This window comes from Polyodon spathula, chromosome 5 (assembly GCF_017654505.1).
Source record: "Polyodon spathula isolate WHYD16114869_AA chromosome 5, ASM1765450v1, whole genome shotgun sequence".
Taxonomy (NCBI): Eukaryota; Metazoa; Chordata; class Actinopteri; order Acipenseriformes; family Polyodontidae; genus Polyodon; species Polyodon spathula.
The window spans coordinates 72,668,853-72,689,196 of record NC_054538.1 but is presented as its reverse complement, the minus strand read 5'-3'; the positions used below and the strand labels follow the sequence as shown (position 1 = coordinate 72,689,196).

The 20,344-nt window shown below is 36.9% G+C and overlaps 1 protein-coding gene across 1 annotated transcript in view; it reads right to left on the bottom strand.

Moving 5' to 3' along the window:
- Positions 1 to 19,221, bottom strand: part of ascc3 (activating signal cointegrator 1 complex subunit 3) — a 260,436-nt gene extending 241,215 nt beyond the window's left edge. The window contains exons 1-3 of the mRNA XM_041251261.1: positions 18,871 to 19,221; positions 14,976 to 15,126; positions 8,624 to 9,201 (exon numbers count right to left, since the gene is read on the bottom strand). Of these exons, the coding sequence (XP_041107195.1) occupies positions 8,624 to 9,201; positions 14,976 to 15,126; positions 18,871 to 18,960 (819 nt within the window). The 5' untranslated portion in view covers positions 18,961 to 19,221. The remainder of the gene's footprint in view (positions 1 to 8,623; positions 9,202 to 14,975; positions 15,127 to 18,870) is intronic.
- Between the last annotated feature and the right edge of the window lie 1,123 nt (positions 19,222 to 20,344).

Genomic DNA, 20,344 nt, shown 5'->3' with positions numbered 1-20,344 from the left:
GCTGCTGAACAAGCCAACAGTGCTTTTTGACAACCTATATTCATGACAGAGCTATGCCTGCGCTACTTCTTTTTTTCAAACTATCAATATAGTTTCCAGATTTGTTGCAACATAAGTTGATGTTCATTATAGACACATTCTTATTAAGACAAAAGAGTTGACTTCACTGTGACGTGGCATCACATGCGTACAGACCGAGACGCTGACTTCACTGTGACGTGGCATCACATGCGTACAGACCGAGACGCTGACTTCACTGTGACGTGGCATCACATGCGTACAGACCGAGACGCTGACTTCACTGTGACGTGGCATCACATGCGTACAGACCGAGACGCTGACTTCACTGTGACGTGGCATCACATGCGTACAGACCGAGACGCTGACTTCACTGTGACGTGGCATCACATGCGTACAGACCGAGACGCTGACTTCACTGTGACTTGGCATCACATGCGTACAGACCGAGACGCTGACTTCACTGTGACGTGGCATCACATGCGTACAGACCGAGACGCTGACTTCACTGTGACGTGGCATCACATGCGTACAGACCGAGACGCTGACTTGGCATCACATGCGTACAGACCGAGACGCTGACTTCACTGTGACTTGGCATCACATGCGTACAGACCGAGACGCTGACTTCACTGTGACGTGGCATCACATGCGTACAGACCGAGACGCTGACTTCACTGTGACGTGGCATCACATGCGTACAGACCGAGACGCTGACTTCACTGTGACGTGGCATCACATGCGTACAGACCGAGACGCTGACTTCACTGTGACGTGGCATCACATGCGTACAGACCGAGACGCTGACTTCACTGTGACGTGGCATCACATGCGTACAGACCGAGACGCTGACTTCACTGTGACGTGGCATCACATGCGTACAGACCGAGACGCTGACTTCACTGTGACGTGGCATCACATGCGTACAGACCGAGACGCTGACTTCACTGTGACGTGGCATCACATGCGTACAGACCGAGACGCTGACTTCACTGTGACGTGGCATCACATGCGTACAGACCGAGACGCTGACTTCACGACGGGGCATCACATGCGTACAGACCGAGACGCTGACTTCACTGTGACGTGGCATCACCTGCGTACAGACCGAGAGTGGCATCACATGCGTACAGACCGAGATGTTGACAGTGTGTGACCTTAACGCATTGAGCCTTCAGTCAATTCAGGGCCAAACTCTATATTTATTACACTAATACATGATCAAAGACAATCTGCCAATTGTTAACTAACAATTAACACATCGCTGTGGAACTATTGTCTCTGTTTATTCGCTTCTCTCTGCTTCACAACAACAACAAATACTCCCCGTTTTTAGACCCAGCGAGTCCCACCTCGTCCCACTTCACGGCCAATCACCAGCAGCTCCTGTGGTCCATGCCTGTTCTCCAAAGGCTGTTCGACCAATATGACACTTTGCCGCTCCTACTCCAAGTGTTCCTGCACTTCACAGACCTCACATAGTATATGTTACAATATTATCTTTTTATTATTATTATTATTATTATTTATTATTATTATTATTATTATTATTTGTGTTCCAGTGGCCAGGTTCGTTATACCCGAAGGTTTGTTTTAATGAAGGGCATTATAAGTACTGTATTTCAAAATGTTCAACAACTGACAGCTAGCTACAATGCAACCATGCTAAATTGGTTAAAATGAACATTAAATGGGCTTGTTTTAACATTGCTGTTCATTTGATTTTCCTTTCCGTTTGTTGAGGTGCTTCTATTTTATTCTATTTTTTTAGTGAGGGGACACATGGTTTTGACTTTTCGTATGTTTTTTGGTGCGCTGGCGGTGGGTATGTTGTCTTACGTTCTCAATCTATATGTGGCGTTGGGGCCTCAAAAATGACGATATTATCGAATATCAAAATATTTTTTATATTATCATCACGGCATGAAAATTACAATATTGGCACAACCTTAACTAAGACTGTTGATTATTTTATTTTTATGTGCTTTGTTTTGCTGAGTCAGTCTTTATTAAATGACAAATATCGCTATATGAGCTACAGGATATAGCTGTCTGATCTTTTGCTGCATAATCAGTTGCTGTAAAACTGGTCAAGTAACATTATTGCCAGTTTACACACAAAATGCTGATGCACCCACACACAAAAAAACACATACAAAGATGAATAAACATACTGTGATTATCTACCTATGTTTAAATAGGTACAGTACTTAAGATGACTAAAGACAAAGGTTGGTTATTTTTAGAAGACTGTTAATTCCCTTTTTAAAAAGGTCGAGTCAAATGGAAATGTATGTTCTAACATGTACAGTACGAATCTCTTCTCTCTGCTCCTCTGTTGATGTCACACTTTCCATGGCTTCCCAAAACAGTCATATTTTCTTTGTGTATTAGGCAAGGGCAACAGTGGAGGAGGGAGGGTATTTTCACACTAAATGGAATGCTATAAAGTATTTTATTTTTATTTTTATCTGGGACAGGGAATTTACGCTAGGGTATAGACGTGCTGATGTGGCACGGTCTACTGCACATCAAAAAAAAAAAAAAAAAAAGCAAAGCTAAAAGTGCTAAAAGGCATGGTGCCAACATAGATACACAGTATAAAAATGTAGGCATTGATGAATGGGTTAACACTGCATTTGCTTTCACTTTGAAACTTTTTCATCAGCTGTATAGTTGGTGATCGATGAGTGCCTCTCATGGTGACACGTTCTGGCAAAATTGAGCTACAACAGTATTACATTGAAGGTCTTAAATAGAGTGTATACAATCTATGTTAATAACTTTTACCCTTGTCCAGGGTATTTCATACACATTACTGTGATTTCTATAGTAAGTAGTCCTACTTTAATTTAATGCAAATTAAAGCTAGTAAGCCGTGTATTGCAGTGTTTTCAGGCAGACTGCAAGCACCAGCCAAAAAGGGAAGCTGCTCCAGATTTCCTATAGTAGCTCATGCTAACCTCCTAAGGAAGCAGTATGTTGGTTTGTGCTAATCTGTATCAATAAAACGAATAAGAAACATCCAAAACCATCTGTGTATGTCATTAGTTAAGTGATTTTCCATTTCAACATTACTCTTTTCATTTTAAAGTAGTTTCCATGTTTTTCCATTTCATATACCGGTAACTTGATATTTATGTATTGGACTTTTACTTTCAAGCTACGTTGTTCAAGTAAATGCCAGAACTAAAAAAATAAAAATAAAATGAAAGAAAAAACAAATACAACTTACTGTAGAAATAATTGCATGAATGTTTACAGAAAATTCAACAGAAACAAAACTTCTGAAAACTGTAAAATAAACAGTGTCCGTAATCGCAGTTCTCGCAAGCGCATTTTTAAAAATGTTATCTATTTATTTGTTTAATGTACTTGCGCATTCTCTGACTCGGTAGTTAACTAGAAACCGCGACATGGGAAAGTATGTATACTCACAATCTTGAAAACCTAAAATAAAATGTAAGGTCTGGCTGGTTCCATTAATTTTTTTAGAAACTTAAAATGTGTCTTGTTTTTGTTTATTTTTTTTTGTATAAAAGGCAAATTTACTACCAATTTATACTGCTTCTTACCTTGTCTTCAATTTAGAAATTGCTTCATATTTTTCTCCTCTGTCTCACTTGTATTGTGTATCTATATAATGTGACATTGTTTGTTTTTGTACCTGAAATATAATGTCACTGTTTCATTGGTGTACGGTTCTCAGGGTTCTCACCAGGAGCAGGGGGAGGGGCAGGAGCTGCGAAAAAAACAGGAGATCCTCACAACCCCCTGCAGGCATGTCAGCATATATAATATTCTACATCTATGGTTGTCAGTGGGTAGATGCAGAGTCTGCGTCATAGGATGACGTACTCCCTAGCAACGCATGGACGCCATTCCACAGAGGGGAAACTAGGTTTGCGCCATAGTGGACGTGTTAAATAAGTGAGCCGCTCAGAAAGCACACTAAGCAGATTTAAATGACTTAACGCTCTGCTCCATGAGAGCGCTGAGGGACATTTAAAAATGGAGAATAATAATTCTTGTTTGTGTTTCTTAGGTGATGGTAGATGAAAAAGCCCTGTGTGAAGTTACTGCCTCCTGCTGTACCGTAATGAGTTCGGCGCTCTGTTTGGATTGAACCTCATATCTGACTGTGTTTAATACCAACAATAATAATGAAAATTATGAATAAAATTAATACTACAAGCCTAACAATAATACATTAATAATTGTAAAACAGCTCTACATTTTCTAAAAATAAAATTAAATGATACAAATTCGAAAACAACCATTTTTACCGTCTTATTTAGCCAATTAATACATAACTTCATAATTCGAAGCCAGTTCATCGTTCTTGACAAACGTATCTGTCAATCCTGCCACTTTTTTCCTGCAGGTGGCCATTCCGTTAGCTCAGGAGTGCTCTGAGCGGCTCAGCAGGAGCAGAACTGAGCAAGTCATTAAGGTGACTCTTTTACTGAGCCGCTCTGAGCCGCTCACTTATTTAACGCACACAGTGTTATCATTTTTGTCCAACTGAAAAACCTGTTTTTACCTTTCAAAACATTAAGAATGGCCTACTGTTATGTGGTACACTTGGTGCTGTTTTTATTCTTTCAAAAATAGCATAAACATTAGGTTTTCTAAACTTTTTTTTTTTTTTTTAATTCATAGCTGTCTTTTTTTCAAAATGCCTACTACATAGTAGTAGTTTGTGCATGCGAGTTGTACTGTATTATTTGTAGCTAAAATAATAGGCTACTTATTGATTACTAAAAAAAAGCTATACTAATAATGTGCATCATTTCACATTTTAAATATTCTAATAAACTTTACTGTGATCATGTGATTGAATTTTGATTTTATTGTTGTTGTTCTGTTATATATGGTTGTTGCACCATTAAATGACATAACTTACACTTGATCACACATATGCTTGCAAGAATAAGTGGAAAACCCGTTTGTCACTGTTGTTCCATAGTTAAGGAATATACAACGCAAACGTTATTTCCACTTTTCGCAAGTAAAACTACATGTACTGTGTCCCACATTTTATATTTTAAAACCTATATGAAAATCTAAATCTCATATCTAAATATGAAAACTGAAGTCATACAAAAGGATTATAATAAAATTGTGTAACACTGGGTTATTTTTTTTTTTTTTTTTTTTTTTTTTTTTTTTTTTTAAACACAGTAGTGGCTGTACAATCCTACTAATATTATTGATCACATTAGTAAAATCTTGATTAACTAGAGCTGCGGTTAGTCAGGGAGGCATTAATATTAACATACACTAATATCACTGTCTACTGGCACAATTTTCCTTTACCGTTCTGTAGTGTAAATAAAACTGAGTCATTGTCAAAATAATGCCGATTATGCAGTGCATGAATATCTCAAACCTATTCAGAATTCTCAGGTGGGACTAAGTTTGGCATTTATTAAATGGGAATCAGAGTTATAGTGCAATTTAAATATAACATTTATGTGTATTGTGTATGCGTTTCCCCTTACTGAAACAGTATGTTTATAACTTGTTTATAATACTGTTAAGTGGCTATAGTTTTTCCTGTGTGGCTAAAAAATGTTAAGTTACTTTAGCCACAGTGGTTAACTAAATGAAAGTCTTGGAGGGAAAGTGGTTATGGTATAATAATAAATAACTGCAACAGTGTTGATTGTTACAGAGCTGTGTATCAGGGGCACACCCAGGATCTAGTCTCATCCATCAACAGAGGCGAATGTGCTAATAAAGTTCAATCTCGCCTCTGTGTCGCATACATTACACGCAGCAAACTAAAGTAAAAAACACGCTGTCACAACCAACTTATTGAAGAGTATGGAGCAAAGAAACAAGTATTTTAAGCAAACCAATTTCTCACATAAGGGAATTATCAACAATGTTTCACAGGATTTTACACACTGAAAACACAGCGTAGCGGCCTGATTACAGCGTCATTTTTCCAAGGTAACAACGTAACAGTCCGTTACGCTCAACAGCGCTTGCGAGAACCCTGCTGGCGAGGAAACCAAAGTGGTCTGTCTTTCTTTACCATTATTTAATCACGTTTGGTTTGTCTAAAATACAAATTATACCAAACCGAAAATTGTTTAAATGAAACTTTAAATGACAAATTTACTGTGTGATTCCTATTCAAATTCCAAAAATTTTTTTTGTTAATTTATTTTAAGAACATATTAGAAAAGTATCTGTGTATTTTCTTTTGAATTATTAGTTATGTTTTTACTTATTTGAATTTTGGGTCCAAATTAAAGGCACATAATTAGGCCCAAGTACATGCAGTTTTAGACCCCTGTACGAAACCCTGGTAAATTGTTTTGGGACTTTATTGTTGCCACCTGTGGGAACCAACTGGGGTGGACGTTTCTACAAAGACCCCTGCCTTACTTAGGATTTCCAAGCTCCTATTTAAATCAAATAAAAGTTCTGGAATTATTTGTTAATCTATTATTTACAACATGATACACTTTTCAATTCATTTTATACTGCAAGTTAAGTTGAAATAATTAAAGTGATTCCTGCAGTTCTAAGGACGTCAATAAGAATCTTCCCACAAGACTGATGTGACAAGGTCTCCACACGAAATTCCATTGAACGTTTACTCTTTGCATTTGGAAACGTTAAAGTTACCCGACCCACTTCGTAAACCCATTCCCTCTTGCAAATGTACATTTGGTTGGTTGTATGTGTGTGAGAAATATTTTGTAAAACTTAAATGACTGTCGGACCCAAATAACATCGTTTAAAAGAACCCCTAAATAAACAAATAACATTTTAACATCGCAAAGACTAAATAAATACAAAAAAACAAAACACCTACACATCAAAGTATATATTGAAATGTTTATATTTATGGTTGTAATTAAAATTGCTAGTGAAGATATAACTTTATACTATATACATATTGAATACATTTTTGGATAGTATAATATTTTTAAGATCGTGTGTTTCATTTAACAACAAAAAAAAACAGGAACCTGTGACTTTTTTTTTTTTTTTAAAGTAACTTTGTCCCAAATTATACAGTTTATAATTAATTAAAAAGAGCCAAACATCACCCACTTTACAGCACAAAAGCAAGTTGTGCTTACAATTGAAACAAAGTTGGAAATACTTTCACTTGAGATGCCTGGCCTACCTGTTTGAACTGTGTTTCAGGGGTCCTTTAATTTAGTGCAGTAGTTCCAACATACAAATAAAAACTGTACTAAACAAACGGCTGTTCAGTCCACAAGCTTACAGATCAATTTCAAGTGAAGAAAGCCTCTCCCCTATGGGAAGATTGGGGAATGGGGTCCAAGAGTCTGTGGTAATTGCAACGTTTTCTCCCTTTTGAAAGTTTTGTATGAACAGCTGCAGCACGATTTTCTTTAAGTTTTTCCAGCCTCGCTGTTATTGTTTTATGGGTCGGCACAATACTGGGATAATCTTACATTGATTTCAAAACTGCTGCATTCACGATTCACGCGCACTGTCCTCATCGGGGAGAACGTGATCACTTGGCCAAATCTAGAGCAAATGTTGTTAAGGATATTTACTTTTTATTGCCATCAGTAACTCCATCCACAGTAATTCTGAATGTTTTCATTTCAAACTGTGAAGCACTGAACTTGTGTTTTTGTGGTACTTCAATTTTCTTTGGCATAATTATATACACACCACGGTTTTCTCGTCCAGTTCCCCAAAATACTACCAAACTTGGCTTCCTTTGTTTAGAGATGCCATTTTAAATATAGGACCAACTCAGAAAAAAAAGCTGGTCACTAATGTTATTTAACCCCGCCGTGGAATTGATACCATACCACGCCTACTACAAGCATAAACACACACAGTGCACCAATGAAGCGCCAGATCAACAGAGAATAAAACCTGCCCCAATGTCAATCTTTCTGTTGCACCAATTAGAAAAGCTACTTGGAAGCAATTGCCAAACCCCTTCCTTTTTATAATATCCACCCTTACCATGGCACTAGAGCAGTCTCATACGCAACGGACTACTGATGATAAATTACTAACATTAATGTATAAAAAAACATGCGTTTGATGACATTTGTCACGACAGGTTATATGTCTAACATATTATTAAATATTTTACCACTTCTTTAGAGTTTATACGTTTAAACGTTTAAAATTTGCATCCCTACTCTATGTGTCCTCCTTTTAAGTTTCACTTAAGAAAAAAACAAAAACCACCAATTTCCAAACCAGACTCCTGGGTGCCCATAATAAAAGTCTACAAACTTCACATTTAAAAGCATGAAGTGTTCTTTCACTGTTCTGAACAGACATGCATTCTGATACTCATACATAACACATCATACATTTACTTTCACTTCCTCAAACAAAACGAGAACCTCTGGTTTCATTAACGTGCATCTTTTTATCATACAGGCAATCTGTGCTAGATTCACAACAAAACCAATGGACTAATGATCTCTTTGGAAATAAGTCACATTACATAACATTGAAAGCCATTCCAGGTTTCACTGTGAGATTTGTTAGGTTTCCTCTCCAGTTTGCCAGAGCAAACTGAGGCAAAATAAGTCTGGAATGGCTCTGAAATCTTATTTCCCTCACGGCAAAACCAGCTTACCTCATTTTGGAGTTCATCGTCACTCTTGGTAGAAGCCAGACTCTCAAACAGGGTTGTACACAGATCTTCAGCAGTGGTGGATTCCAATGTTCCCTGTAACACATACTTCTCAACCTCTCTCCTTAGAAAGGAATCGTCTATATTCCCAGAGGGTCTGGGACCATCTTTAGCAAAGGATCCATTTCTCAGGTGTTCCTGCTGATTGTTCATAAATTTATCATAGTCTAAACTGAATTCCTTAAGCCTTTTTTCATCATCATCATTTAATGGCAAATCCTCTAAATGGTCTAAGGCATACAAGTCAAAGGAGAATGTAATATTTTTGCCAAAAGGTACTTGGTCCTTTAAACAGTTAGCACTGTGAGTCTTTATAAAGGTTTCTAGCTGTGTTTCATCAAAGACAGATGTAACCCTGTTAACTGCACTGCAAGCAGCGCTGGCGGAGGATGATGGGAAAGGTCCAAACATCTGCCTGATGGTTCTAGTCTCTTCCTGACCAAGTTGGTCCTTGGCGTAAAACGTTGTGAAGAGAAAAACAGCTGCACTTTCAATCATATCCTTCCCAAACTCTGCCCCAACTGTTAAAAAAAAAAGGATATTATTAATGCAGTTGTGTCATTTATAAAATAACAAGAACATGCTTACTGTAAGCAGTTACTGAAAATGGGTTTCAATGAAGACTACCTTTGAAATGCAAATGTTACACAATAATATTGGTACCACAGGGGCTTGGTGGTGCAACGGGCCAATTTACTAGCCTTCACATTCAGAGGCCTAGGTTGAAATAAAATTAGATGAGATTATGAGATCATTGGTCTCAATCACCACACAATTCAGTACAAATGATATGTCTCTGCTGAAGAGCCCTGCCGTGAAACCAGTGCCATCTCCATAATCCTTCAAAGGAATGAAATTCCCAGTCAACAAAAATGGGAAAGAGAGAGTACTGACGAATTGTATTGACTGTTCTGATAATGTGTCCCAGGAACACAGGCCTTGATTTTAAAATAAAGGCAGTTTTATATTCAGGTATATCTTTTTTTTTTTAATGGTACAGAAGTAGCAGGAATCTACAATAATTGAACTACCCCTTCCTGTAATTAAGTTACCACCGATTAAAAAACCAAACAAAACCATCAATACTTAAATAATAATATTATTTACCTAGATTTAGAGTAAGATTTTCTTTTTTTTTTTTTTAAAGCTTGTAAAAACCATCAATACTTAAATAATAATATTATTTACCTAGATTTAGAGTAAGATTTTCTTTTTTTTTTTTTTTAAAGCTTGTATTTCCACTTGATTCATTATTAGCTAATTCCGCTACATTCATTAATACAAACTTGAATGACTGCTAACTGCACAATTACTATCTTTTATTGCTAAATTTGACAAAGCCTTTGGATGGGATAAGAAAACAGTACGACACTAATTTCCTGGAACCCTACCTTTTTTGTAATTTTTTTTTTTCTTTTTAGGAATACAGCTGTTTAAGACCAACTGTATCAAACAACACTAATGGAAGACAGATTTAATCATTGCACTTCTGGTTTATTATAAAACAAGGTTAATGTAGATATAGACTATACAGCCTTATACTCAATCCCTTCAATTTGAAGAGCAGTAGGAAGTGATAATTATGAATACCAAAGACTTTCAAGTTTTCTAAAGATATGAGACAAGTTTAAAGAATGAATCAAAAGTAATGAGATAAAACAACTGACATGTCTTTGGAAAGGCCTTGTGTAATATATCAGTGTAATTTGACGCCTTTGGATCAAGTGGAGATATTGATTATTCCGCATCTCATTACCATTTCTATCATTATTGAAAGACCAGAGAACACAGTAGGGGGCTGCCTTATTATATTTGTACATTCCCCAAAGATTTTGTTTTTGTCATATAAGTCTTTGGCGAATGTTATACACAAAATGGATGGGGAATTTAAACAAGCTGAACTTCAGTGAATGATGTCGTAGTAAGCTTATTACTCACGAATACAAGACCCAAACTATCTATTTTTTAGACCCCTGTGAATTCTATTCAGGTTTATTTTAACTCGAGGCAAATGTCATAACAAAAGGTTGTCTTAACAAGGTATATTTTCATAACAACAAACAATTATGCTGAATCTAAAGATTTATAATCACTAAAAAACATACAAATAATGACTGAGGCCTGATACTGTACTGTCGACTTTGCATACCACACCATACTCCACACTGTTAAGGGGAAAAAAGTTTTTATCAAGAAAAAAAAATTATATTAAAAACACAAAACTGAAAGATCATAATTGGATAAGTCTCCATCCCTGAGTTACTACTTGGTGGAAGCACATTTGACAGCAATTACAGCTGTGAGTCTGTTGGGATAGGTCTCTACCAACTTTGCACACCTAGATTTGGCAATATTTGACCATTCTTCTTTACAAAACTGTTCAAGCTCTGTCAAGTTCCTAGGGGAGCGTTGATGGACAGCAATCTTCAAGTCATGCCACAAATTTGATTGGATTTAGGTCGGGGCTCTGACTGGGCCACTCAAGGACATTTACCTTTTTGTTCCTTAGCCACTCCAGTGTAGCTTTGGCTATGTGCTTTGGGTCGTTGTCATGCTGAAAGGTGAACTGCCGTCCCAGTTTCAGCTTTCTTGCAGAGGGCAGCAGGTTTTCCTCAAGGACTTCTCTGTACTTTGCTCCATTCTTTTTCCCTTCTATCCTGACAAGTTCTCCAGTCGCTGCCGATGAGAAACATCCTCATAACAGGACGCTGCCACCACCATGCTTCACAGTAGGGATGGCGTTCTTTGGGTGATGTGCTGTGTTGGGTTTGCTCCAAACACAAATGCTTTGCATTTAGGCCAAAAAGTTCCATTTTAGTTTCGTCAGACCACAAAACTTTTTGTCACATGGCTACAGAATCTCCCAAGTGTTTTTTTGCATACTTCAAACGGGATTCAAGGTGGTCTTTCTTGATTAATGACTTCTTTCTTGCCACCCTACCATACAGGCCAGATTTGTGGAGTTCTTGGGATATTGTTATCACATGCACAGTTTGATCAGTCTTGGCCATAAAAGCCTGTAACTCTTGCAAAGTTGCCATTGGCCTCTTGGTAGCCTCTCTGATCAGTCTCCTTCTTGCTTGGTCATCCAGTTTGGAGGGACGGCCTGATCTAGGCAGGGTCTTGGTGATGCAATACACCTTCCACTTTTTAATAATAGTCTTGACAGTGCTCCAAGAGATATTCAAGGCCTTTGATATTTTTTTTTATACCAATCCCCTGATCTGTGTCTTTCACCAACTTTGTCCCGGAGTTCTTTTGAAAGCGCCTTGGTGCTCATGGTTGAGTCTTTGCTTTGAAATGCACTACCCAGCAGAGGGAACCTACAGGAACTGCTGAATTTATACCGAAATCATGTGAATCACTACAATTTAACAAAGGTGGAGGCCACTTGGTGTGTGATTTTGAAGGCGACTGGTTACACCTGGGCTAATTAACGATTGCTATTACAAGGGGGGTGGACACTTATCCAACCAAGTTATTTCAGTTTTTATTTTTAATACATTTTTTACAAATTTCTAGTATATTTTTTTTCACTTTGAAGTTGTGGGGTAGGATGTGTAAATAAATGATTTTTTTTTAAAAATCTTAATGCATTTTAATTCCAGGCTATAAGGTGAAAATTTTGAACGAGGTGTAGACTTTCTATAGACACTGTATATGATTTGTTTCAATCAGATTCATAACATTACTTTCCATTTATTCTTTATTTTATTGTACATAAAATACAATTTCAAAACAATAAACGAACTTGAAATATGGTACAGTATAACACCTATAAAACATTCAAACATCACTTATCCACAGCAATGCATGAAAAGTAAAATAATAATAAGTACTAATAGCCAGCATGTTCATGTTAAGCATTACATTTAAAGAACTATACAGAGCCTACAACTTGGAAAAAACTCCACCGATTTAAGCTGACGAAAAGTGATTGCAAACTAGACTAGCCAAGCCTATATATACAGGAAATTAAAAAAAGATGTGTATAGTACCTTACTGTATACACTGTGACTACAAAGTAGGATACAAGTCTTTGATAGAAGTCTGCACAGTATCTGGCCTGAGTGTTACATTTTCTTATTTTTTCCCCGCTGCCAAACCGTTGCAAATACGTACGAGCATAGCAACAGCACGCTAACAGAACACCTGGACTGCATTATGCAGTTAGCCAAAATAAAATGTACTGTACAGCCGACTTCGGGAACACACAGTTTCATGCAATTAAACGAATTATGCATTTAGACGATATGAATTTAACCAAATCATATAATCATGCATTAAAAAAACAGGACCAGCTGCAAGTTGTGCAATTAAGTGATTTATGCAATTATCAAATATGCAAATAACAGAAATCGACTGTATGGGATAATTATAGGATAGTTGATCCTAGACTACATTTATATAATAAGTAACGTCATACCTGCGACATGCAAACCATGGAGTAGGTATATGACAGCATGTATAAAATGTCGTACCTATTAGCCTGGAATAGAGTTTCCTGTGTATACCAAAAGTATGTATGTGTGTGTGTGTATATATATCATTTTTTAATTTGGTTTATTTTGTAAAGAGCAACTGTCGAGGGTTCTCATTGGTGGGTTGGGGAAAAAGAAAGTTTAATGGCAGGAGAACCAAAAGAAGAAGCAGCAAGTGCTAAAGTTTACATTCAGTGCGATTTTTGTTTTTAGTGAAAATGGAAACAGATTCTGATGCTTTTAACTTGTGATTAACAATGTCCTTAGCCAGTCTCCTCAGAATTTCATAAGGTCTTCTCCAAGTAAATTGAGTTATTGAAGGATTTTAGCAAGTTTCATCCCAGCTGGACAAGTGGTTCTACTGAAACTCGAAAATGACATACATAAAATCTGTGTGGGATAATAACCTTGGTTAGACAATACAATAGTGATGTTTTAGTACTGCTTACAAAAAAAAAAAAAACACTTAGATATGGTATCTAAGTGTTTTTTTGTTTTGTTTGTAAAACGTACTATGCTAAAATGTATTATTTTCTTTTTCTGGTTGTTTCTCAAACTTCCAATCTGTACGTGATGAATGGGCCTGTAAAAAGGCAGGTATAGTAGGTGTTCAAATCAATTAATCAGTAGTCCTCAGATATTATGAATTATGCATGTCGACTTTAAATTCCTTTTGCTTCAATGTACTGAATGACACCATTTCCCTTTTTTATCTAGAACCGGCAATTCTGTGGACCCATAGCCAGAACACTATCAGAGCTTACTGCTTGACGTATTGGATTCAGACAATAAACAGGTTTATAACAGAAAGCCGTCCGAGCCGTCATACTTATATTTAAGAAGCTGCAATATGTACACCATGGTCAGGCATTTTCATTTTATAATTTTATGCGGAAGACACTGAAAAGTACTAAAAAGAGATTATTGAATTCTAAATGACCTACAATCATATCAGGTCACAGTTCTATGTTGGGGGCGGAGGTAGTATTCACAACAAAAAGGCATTAGTACTGCTTATACATTAGAAGGACATTAGCTGACAAGTCTCAGACTCTATGTCCTACTTGGTGATTAATCTATGATATATATTTTACCACAGCAAAATACGATATTCACACTATTTATAAACACACGTTTATATGGGCTACATGTAAACTAACCAAATCTTAATTTTAAACTGGTATTGTCATTATAACTTTAAAAACTAAAATGAGGACATTCTAATATAAAATAACACTAAATGTATGACTATTATTGTGCAGTAACCACTCCTATCCACAGTGGTGGTAAGTAAAGTGTAGACAGACTTTAAAATGAAGATAAATGATGTATGTAAATACACTACAACAATATGCAAACCACTTAAATCACAGATTTGCATGATGGCTACTTAAAATAGATTACGAAAACCTAATTAAAACTGAAGTGCCATCAGCGAGCACAAATGAAACCAGAGAGAGCATGCAAACATTATTTGTATTGCTCAACACAGGCCAGTTTATAGACAGCATACTAATCTGCATATATTTAATAATTAAACATTTTCACTTTGTCCGTCAGTGAACAACTAGTAGCTACGCTTGCATGCACCATATCACATGGAAATGCCCAAAGCTACATAGGAACGTGCCTCAAAAAAAGTGCAATTTATTAACAGGATTTTTTTGTTTTTACTTTTTATATATGGAGCGCTTGTGTGTAAAGTCCCTGATGAACCTTCATGTACTTCTAAACCTTAGAAGATGCATTTACAAAATTGGGCGACACAAGCATGAATGCCTGTCATTTGGCTTTTAAGGAAATAAGGCAATTACCAATCTGTCTTGCTGCCTTTAACACAGCATGCAAGTCTTCATTCGCAGACGGTTGTTCCTTCTTGTCTAGATGTTCATTGACAAATTGGACAATCTTCTTCCACGTAAGGCCCGCCTTGGAAAACTCTTCTTGTCTTTTTAACCGTTTAGACTAGAAACAGAAGAGAAAATATAAATATTACATTTTTTTTTTTTTGTAAAGAGAAACACCTATGTCCCTGCATAGAAAACAGGATAGTTTATAAAGGCTTCATGGAATGCAAGAGGTACACAAATAAAGTCCTGTTCACACTTGCTTTTTTTATACCGGTATTGTTGCGGAACAGTATCAATCAGTCAATCAATCTTTATTTTATATAGCGCCTTTCATAGTGGAACATCATCACAAAGCGCTTTACAAGATGCAATAAACACAAGAAAATCCATAATACTTCAAATAGAGAAATGCATGACACATAATATACAGTGGAAAGTACATAATACACGATAGTAGCATAATACATAGTACACCGAATACAGCGGAAATTGAATAATACATGATAGTAGCATAATACATGAAATAGTACAACAAATACTGTGGAAAGAGCAGAATACATGATAGTAACAACACATGAAATAGTAGCAGCAGCTAATAACAGATATCAGGCTTAAGGAGCATGGAAAGCAAGAGAGAACAGCTACGGTCTGAGCATCACGAACCAAAGCTGGGAGAGAGTTCCAGAGAGTCGGAGCCATGATGCTAAATGAGCGTTGTCCGAGAGTGGTGCGCTTTTGCTTGGGGATAACAAGTAAGCCAGAGTCGGAGGACCTCAGCTTGCGAGCAGGGACATAGCGAGTCAGCAGGTTGAGGAGGTACTCGGGACCTGTGTGATGAAGGGCATTGTAGGTGAGCAGTTTTGAACATAATCCTGAACGTTACAATAGCCAGTGCAGCTGGGCAAGACGGGCGGTGATGTGATCATGTTTTTTACATCTGGTAAGGATCCTGGCAGCAGCATTCTGAACTAGCTGCAGTCGGTTTATGGTGCATGTCGGCAGACCACCATATAGAGTTGCAGTAGTTGAGTCGAGAGGAGACAAACGTATGACAAAGTATCTCCGTATCCAGGAGGGAAAGGTAGGGGCGGACTTGAGATGTTTCTAAGATGGTAGAAGGAAGATCTGACCACGGAGGAGATGTAGTCATCAAAGGAGAGGCTGCTGTCAAGAAATACACCAAGGCATCGCACTGTGGGGGAAGGCAGCAGCAGACAGTTTCTGAGGTTCAGGGCAGCTACGTTGAGATTCTTAAGTTGAGTTTTAGGTCCTACTAGAAGGTGTTCAGATTTGTTAGTGTTCAGTTCAAGAAAATTGGCAGACATCCAGGCTTCAATGTCTTGAATGCAGGCAGAGAGCCGGACCACAGCAGAGGGGCTACCAGGGTCGAGTTTTAAGTAGAGCCGAGTGTCATCAGCATAGGAGTGAAACATGAGGTTGTGTTAATGGATGAGGTGACCCAAGGGAAGCATGTAGATATTGAAGAGAAGGGGCCCAAGAACAGATCCTTGGGAGACACCACAAGTGAATGCGTTTGCAAAACCACTGCGTCCAGCATAAAAAACAGACTGAATGCGTCCGCATAGGTAAGAGGATATCCAGGAGAGACAAGTTCCAGAGATTCCAGCATACTTATGAAGGCGGTCAAGAAGAATACCATGATCTATGGTGTCAACAGCAGCTGTTAGGTCAAGAAGGACAAGCACAGAGGGAGCACCAGCATTAGCATTGAGCAGGAGATCAGTCACAATCCGGAGCAGAGCAGTTTCAGTACTGTGATGCGGCCAGAAACTAGACTGTAGAGATTCAAGAAGATTGTTGTATAGCAACGGCTGTTCACACCGGAGTAGTAATCGGTGTTGTACAAGTATAACTGTATTGTCTTGAAACTCGGGCAAGAGCACCTTCTGTACCGCTACAGATGTGATATGACTCGGAACAGATCAAGATTAACAACAGAATGAGGCATGCGCCCACTTACACCAAAGATATCCCATATACCAAGATTCTCAACTCCACCTTTACTTCCATCATGTTTTTTTAATGTAGTTTTTTTTTGTTTGTTTTTTATATTTATAGATAACATATTCACAGGTTACAGTAATAAATGATTGAAGTGAAATTCAAGAAAATGGTTAAACTCTAAAAATGGATGGCTAATACAAATAAATCTACTGTCTACTCTGTAAAACTGTGTGAAATATGGGTTTTCTGCATATGCACCATCTCTGGTATTGTCCTCTGAAAAGTGTATTTTTCCTATAGATTATGGTATGCCATCATTACCATGGGTTATGTTTTTCAGTAAGACACTGAGAAAGAGTAAGGGTAAAATAGACATCACAAATTTTTTTATATTTTTAAGCATCGATAAAATAAGCTCAAAGCAGCTCAATCATCCACCGCTGCATTGACTATCAATAGAAAAGCTCTCTAATTCCACAACCTTTTGCGCACTAAGTGACGGAGGTCCCCATAGAGAATCAGTGGAGTTGATTATCTTGATGTAATACAGAATATCTTTGATGTAAATGTGTCGATATAAACCAGGTTAAATGTGTACAGGTATATCACAACACTACCCATCTTGTACTGGTGTTGAAAAGTGAGTTAGGACAGAAAGTGATATAATATCTAAACCAAAACAAATTTTACCAATATCGTTCTGATACAAGTGTGAACAGGGCTTAAATCTAACCAAATTGCAAACACAGCAATTATCAGATTCAGTGTACCTGTACTCAACCTGTCGGCACAACTCTCACGCAAAATGCAGATACATAACACAAAGTATGTCAGTGACACAACTCCCCTGCCAGCTAATAACAGTAAATACTGCCTTTTTAAATGATTTTTTTTTTTTTTAAAACATCAAAACTACAAAGTGCAAAGTGATAGAGCAAGAGTCTACTGGAAGCCAGAATAGTATAACAGTATTTCATGCCAGATTTCAAAATGTAAAGCGTGTACATTTTTTCAGTTTTTCGTTAAGCATATGGTAAACTACAAAGCGGTATGTAATTCAAAATGTTAACGTAACATTATTCAGCAGGTTTCATTCTACTTTATGAAGCAAAATGAGCTAATTCTGCAGGGTGATGCAAAACTTTTGACCATTGCTGAACAAGTAGAGAAAACTGAAGCACTGCTAGTACAGGGAAGCTGGCGAGAGACCTAAGGACACTACAAATCCAAAAAATAAAAATGTGTCAGAGGCCAACAGTGTACTCAGGGTAAGCATGAACATTACTGCGTTATTAACAGAACTAATATTAATAAAAACGCAATGGTTGAATTGAATAAGGTTATCGGAAAAGAAGGTGGTTTATACATTAAAATGGCAGCTTTAACCATTTCAATGTTGTCTGCTTTATCTCTGACTAACTTCTTTGAATTGTTTTTGAAAGGCAACATTTCTGTGAAAGCGGGGGATATTTCTCCAATTCCTAATGCAAGCCAAGACAGTACTTCCCAAAACAATACTCTCTTTCTAAAAGACACATACATAATTCAAGATGTAAGCAGTTATGGTGGTTGAACCTTATTTTCTGCTTCAGGATTTACTATACCAGTTGCATTAAAGTAACTATTAACACAATTAATATTTTAAACTAAAATCCATCATGTGCAGCACATAGTTTAAGCCTCAAATTTCATATCAGTTTAAGCCATTTCAGGCTTTCCTGTGTGCATTGATAGTAAGTTATCAGCAGGAAACACTTGCATATATCTATAGTGTAATAAAGCAGACACTGGAATGGCTCAAATGCATGAGCGTTAAGTTATGCACTAAAGTAGTACTGTATTTGCATTTTTTTTTCTTTTACTCAAAACACATTTCACTTTAGCAATAACCCACCTTTAAATCACATGGTTCCTCTGTATAATCATCTTTCCTGCTGACATTTGAAAAGGAGCGTAGCGCTCCTGTAAGACGAGGTTGAGCCATCTTTCCCTCAATGATCCATAGGATGTAAAACGAATTTCATACACAATTTGTAAAATCTGGAGAGAAAAAAAAAAGTAGACACTGATGCTAATGTTTTGGGCTAGGGATTAAAAAAGGGCTATCCAAAACGGGCTATAACTTTGGCACATCAACTTGTTATCTGTGAAGTAAAGTTCAAAACAGCATTTCAAACTAAAACTATAATATTTTAGCTGTTATGTAACTTTAAAAAAATATAGAATTGACATTTAAGAGAACTAGCATCACATTAAATAGAAATAATAAGAACAAAAGATATAATAAAGTACCGCTTTAATTAACGCCAACGATTGAATATAAAACGAATGTTCCAAATACCATCAACAATTATTATTAATTTTAAAAATACGTCAGATGCAGTGAATGGTGTGACGGAGCCATGAGTCAGCACATGATTCGGTTCTAATCTAAATCTGGTTGTTAAACACAAGGTACAGTAGATACTACTGTATGAACTTCAGTTTTGAACTATACTTTTTAACAAGTGTGACATATGCTGGGAAATGTATCCATCGTTTCAGAAAATAAATCCAGAACAGGTCCATTCACAAACCTTTTAGTTTTGGAAACCGCATTACAATTCCCCAAAACAATTACGTTATAACCGAGTGCATATGAAAGCGGCTTGTCAACAGTATCACATAATGTTTTGTACTTACACACCTCCCTCCCTACTCCTCCTCCTCCCCCAAAAAGTACAACAAATTCAGGTGTTTTGTAGAGAACCTTAAAATAACCTAGGCGATAGGTTTCGTTGTAACAAAACTGAAACTGCAATGAGGTGTTTTGCCACGTAGGATCATTTCATTTTCCAGCACATAAGTTTCAATCAGATAATACGTAGATACAGCAGCCAAACAAAAGCATGAAATACATCAGTTTACAAAAGCTGTACTGTTTGGAAAATGTATTTATTTGCATTGAAGTTCCTGTATTAATGACTCATGATTTGAACTACACACAGCTTCGATACTACTAGCGCCTATGTATTTATTTATTTTTTACAATGTTTAAACCGTGTGGGTTAATATGTGGCTTCAACAAAATATATATTTTTTTGTCACATTATATATATATATATATATTATATATATATATATATATCTATAGTAATATAATAATATATATATATCCATGTTACGTCATTGTTTACGTCAGTAACATAAAAACTGAATGTCAGACTCGTTTAGATATAGCCTCTGAGGCTGCGCGCTTACCCGTGAGGATATCTGGGAATTGTATTTTTCTAGCTTCACTAAATAATACAAAATATAGGAACACGCATTCACTCAAACTACAATACCCAATCAACTCGCCACTAGGAAGTGTTTCTGTATGAGTTGCG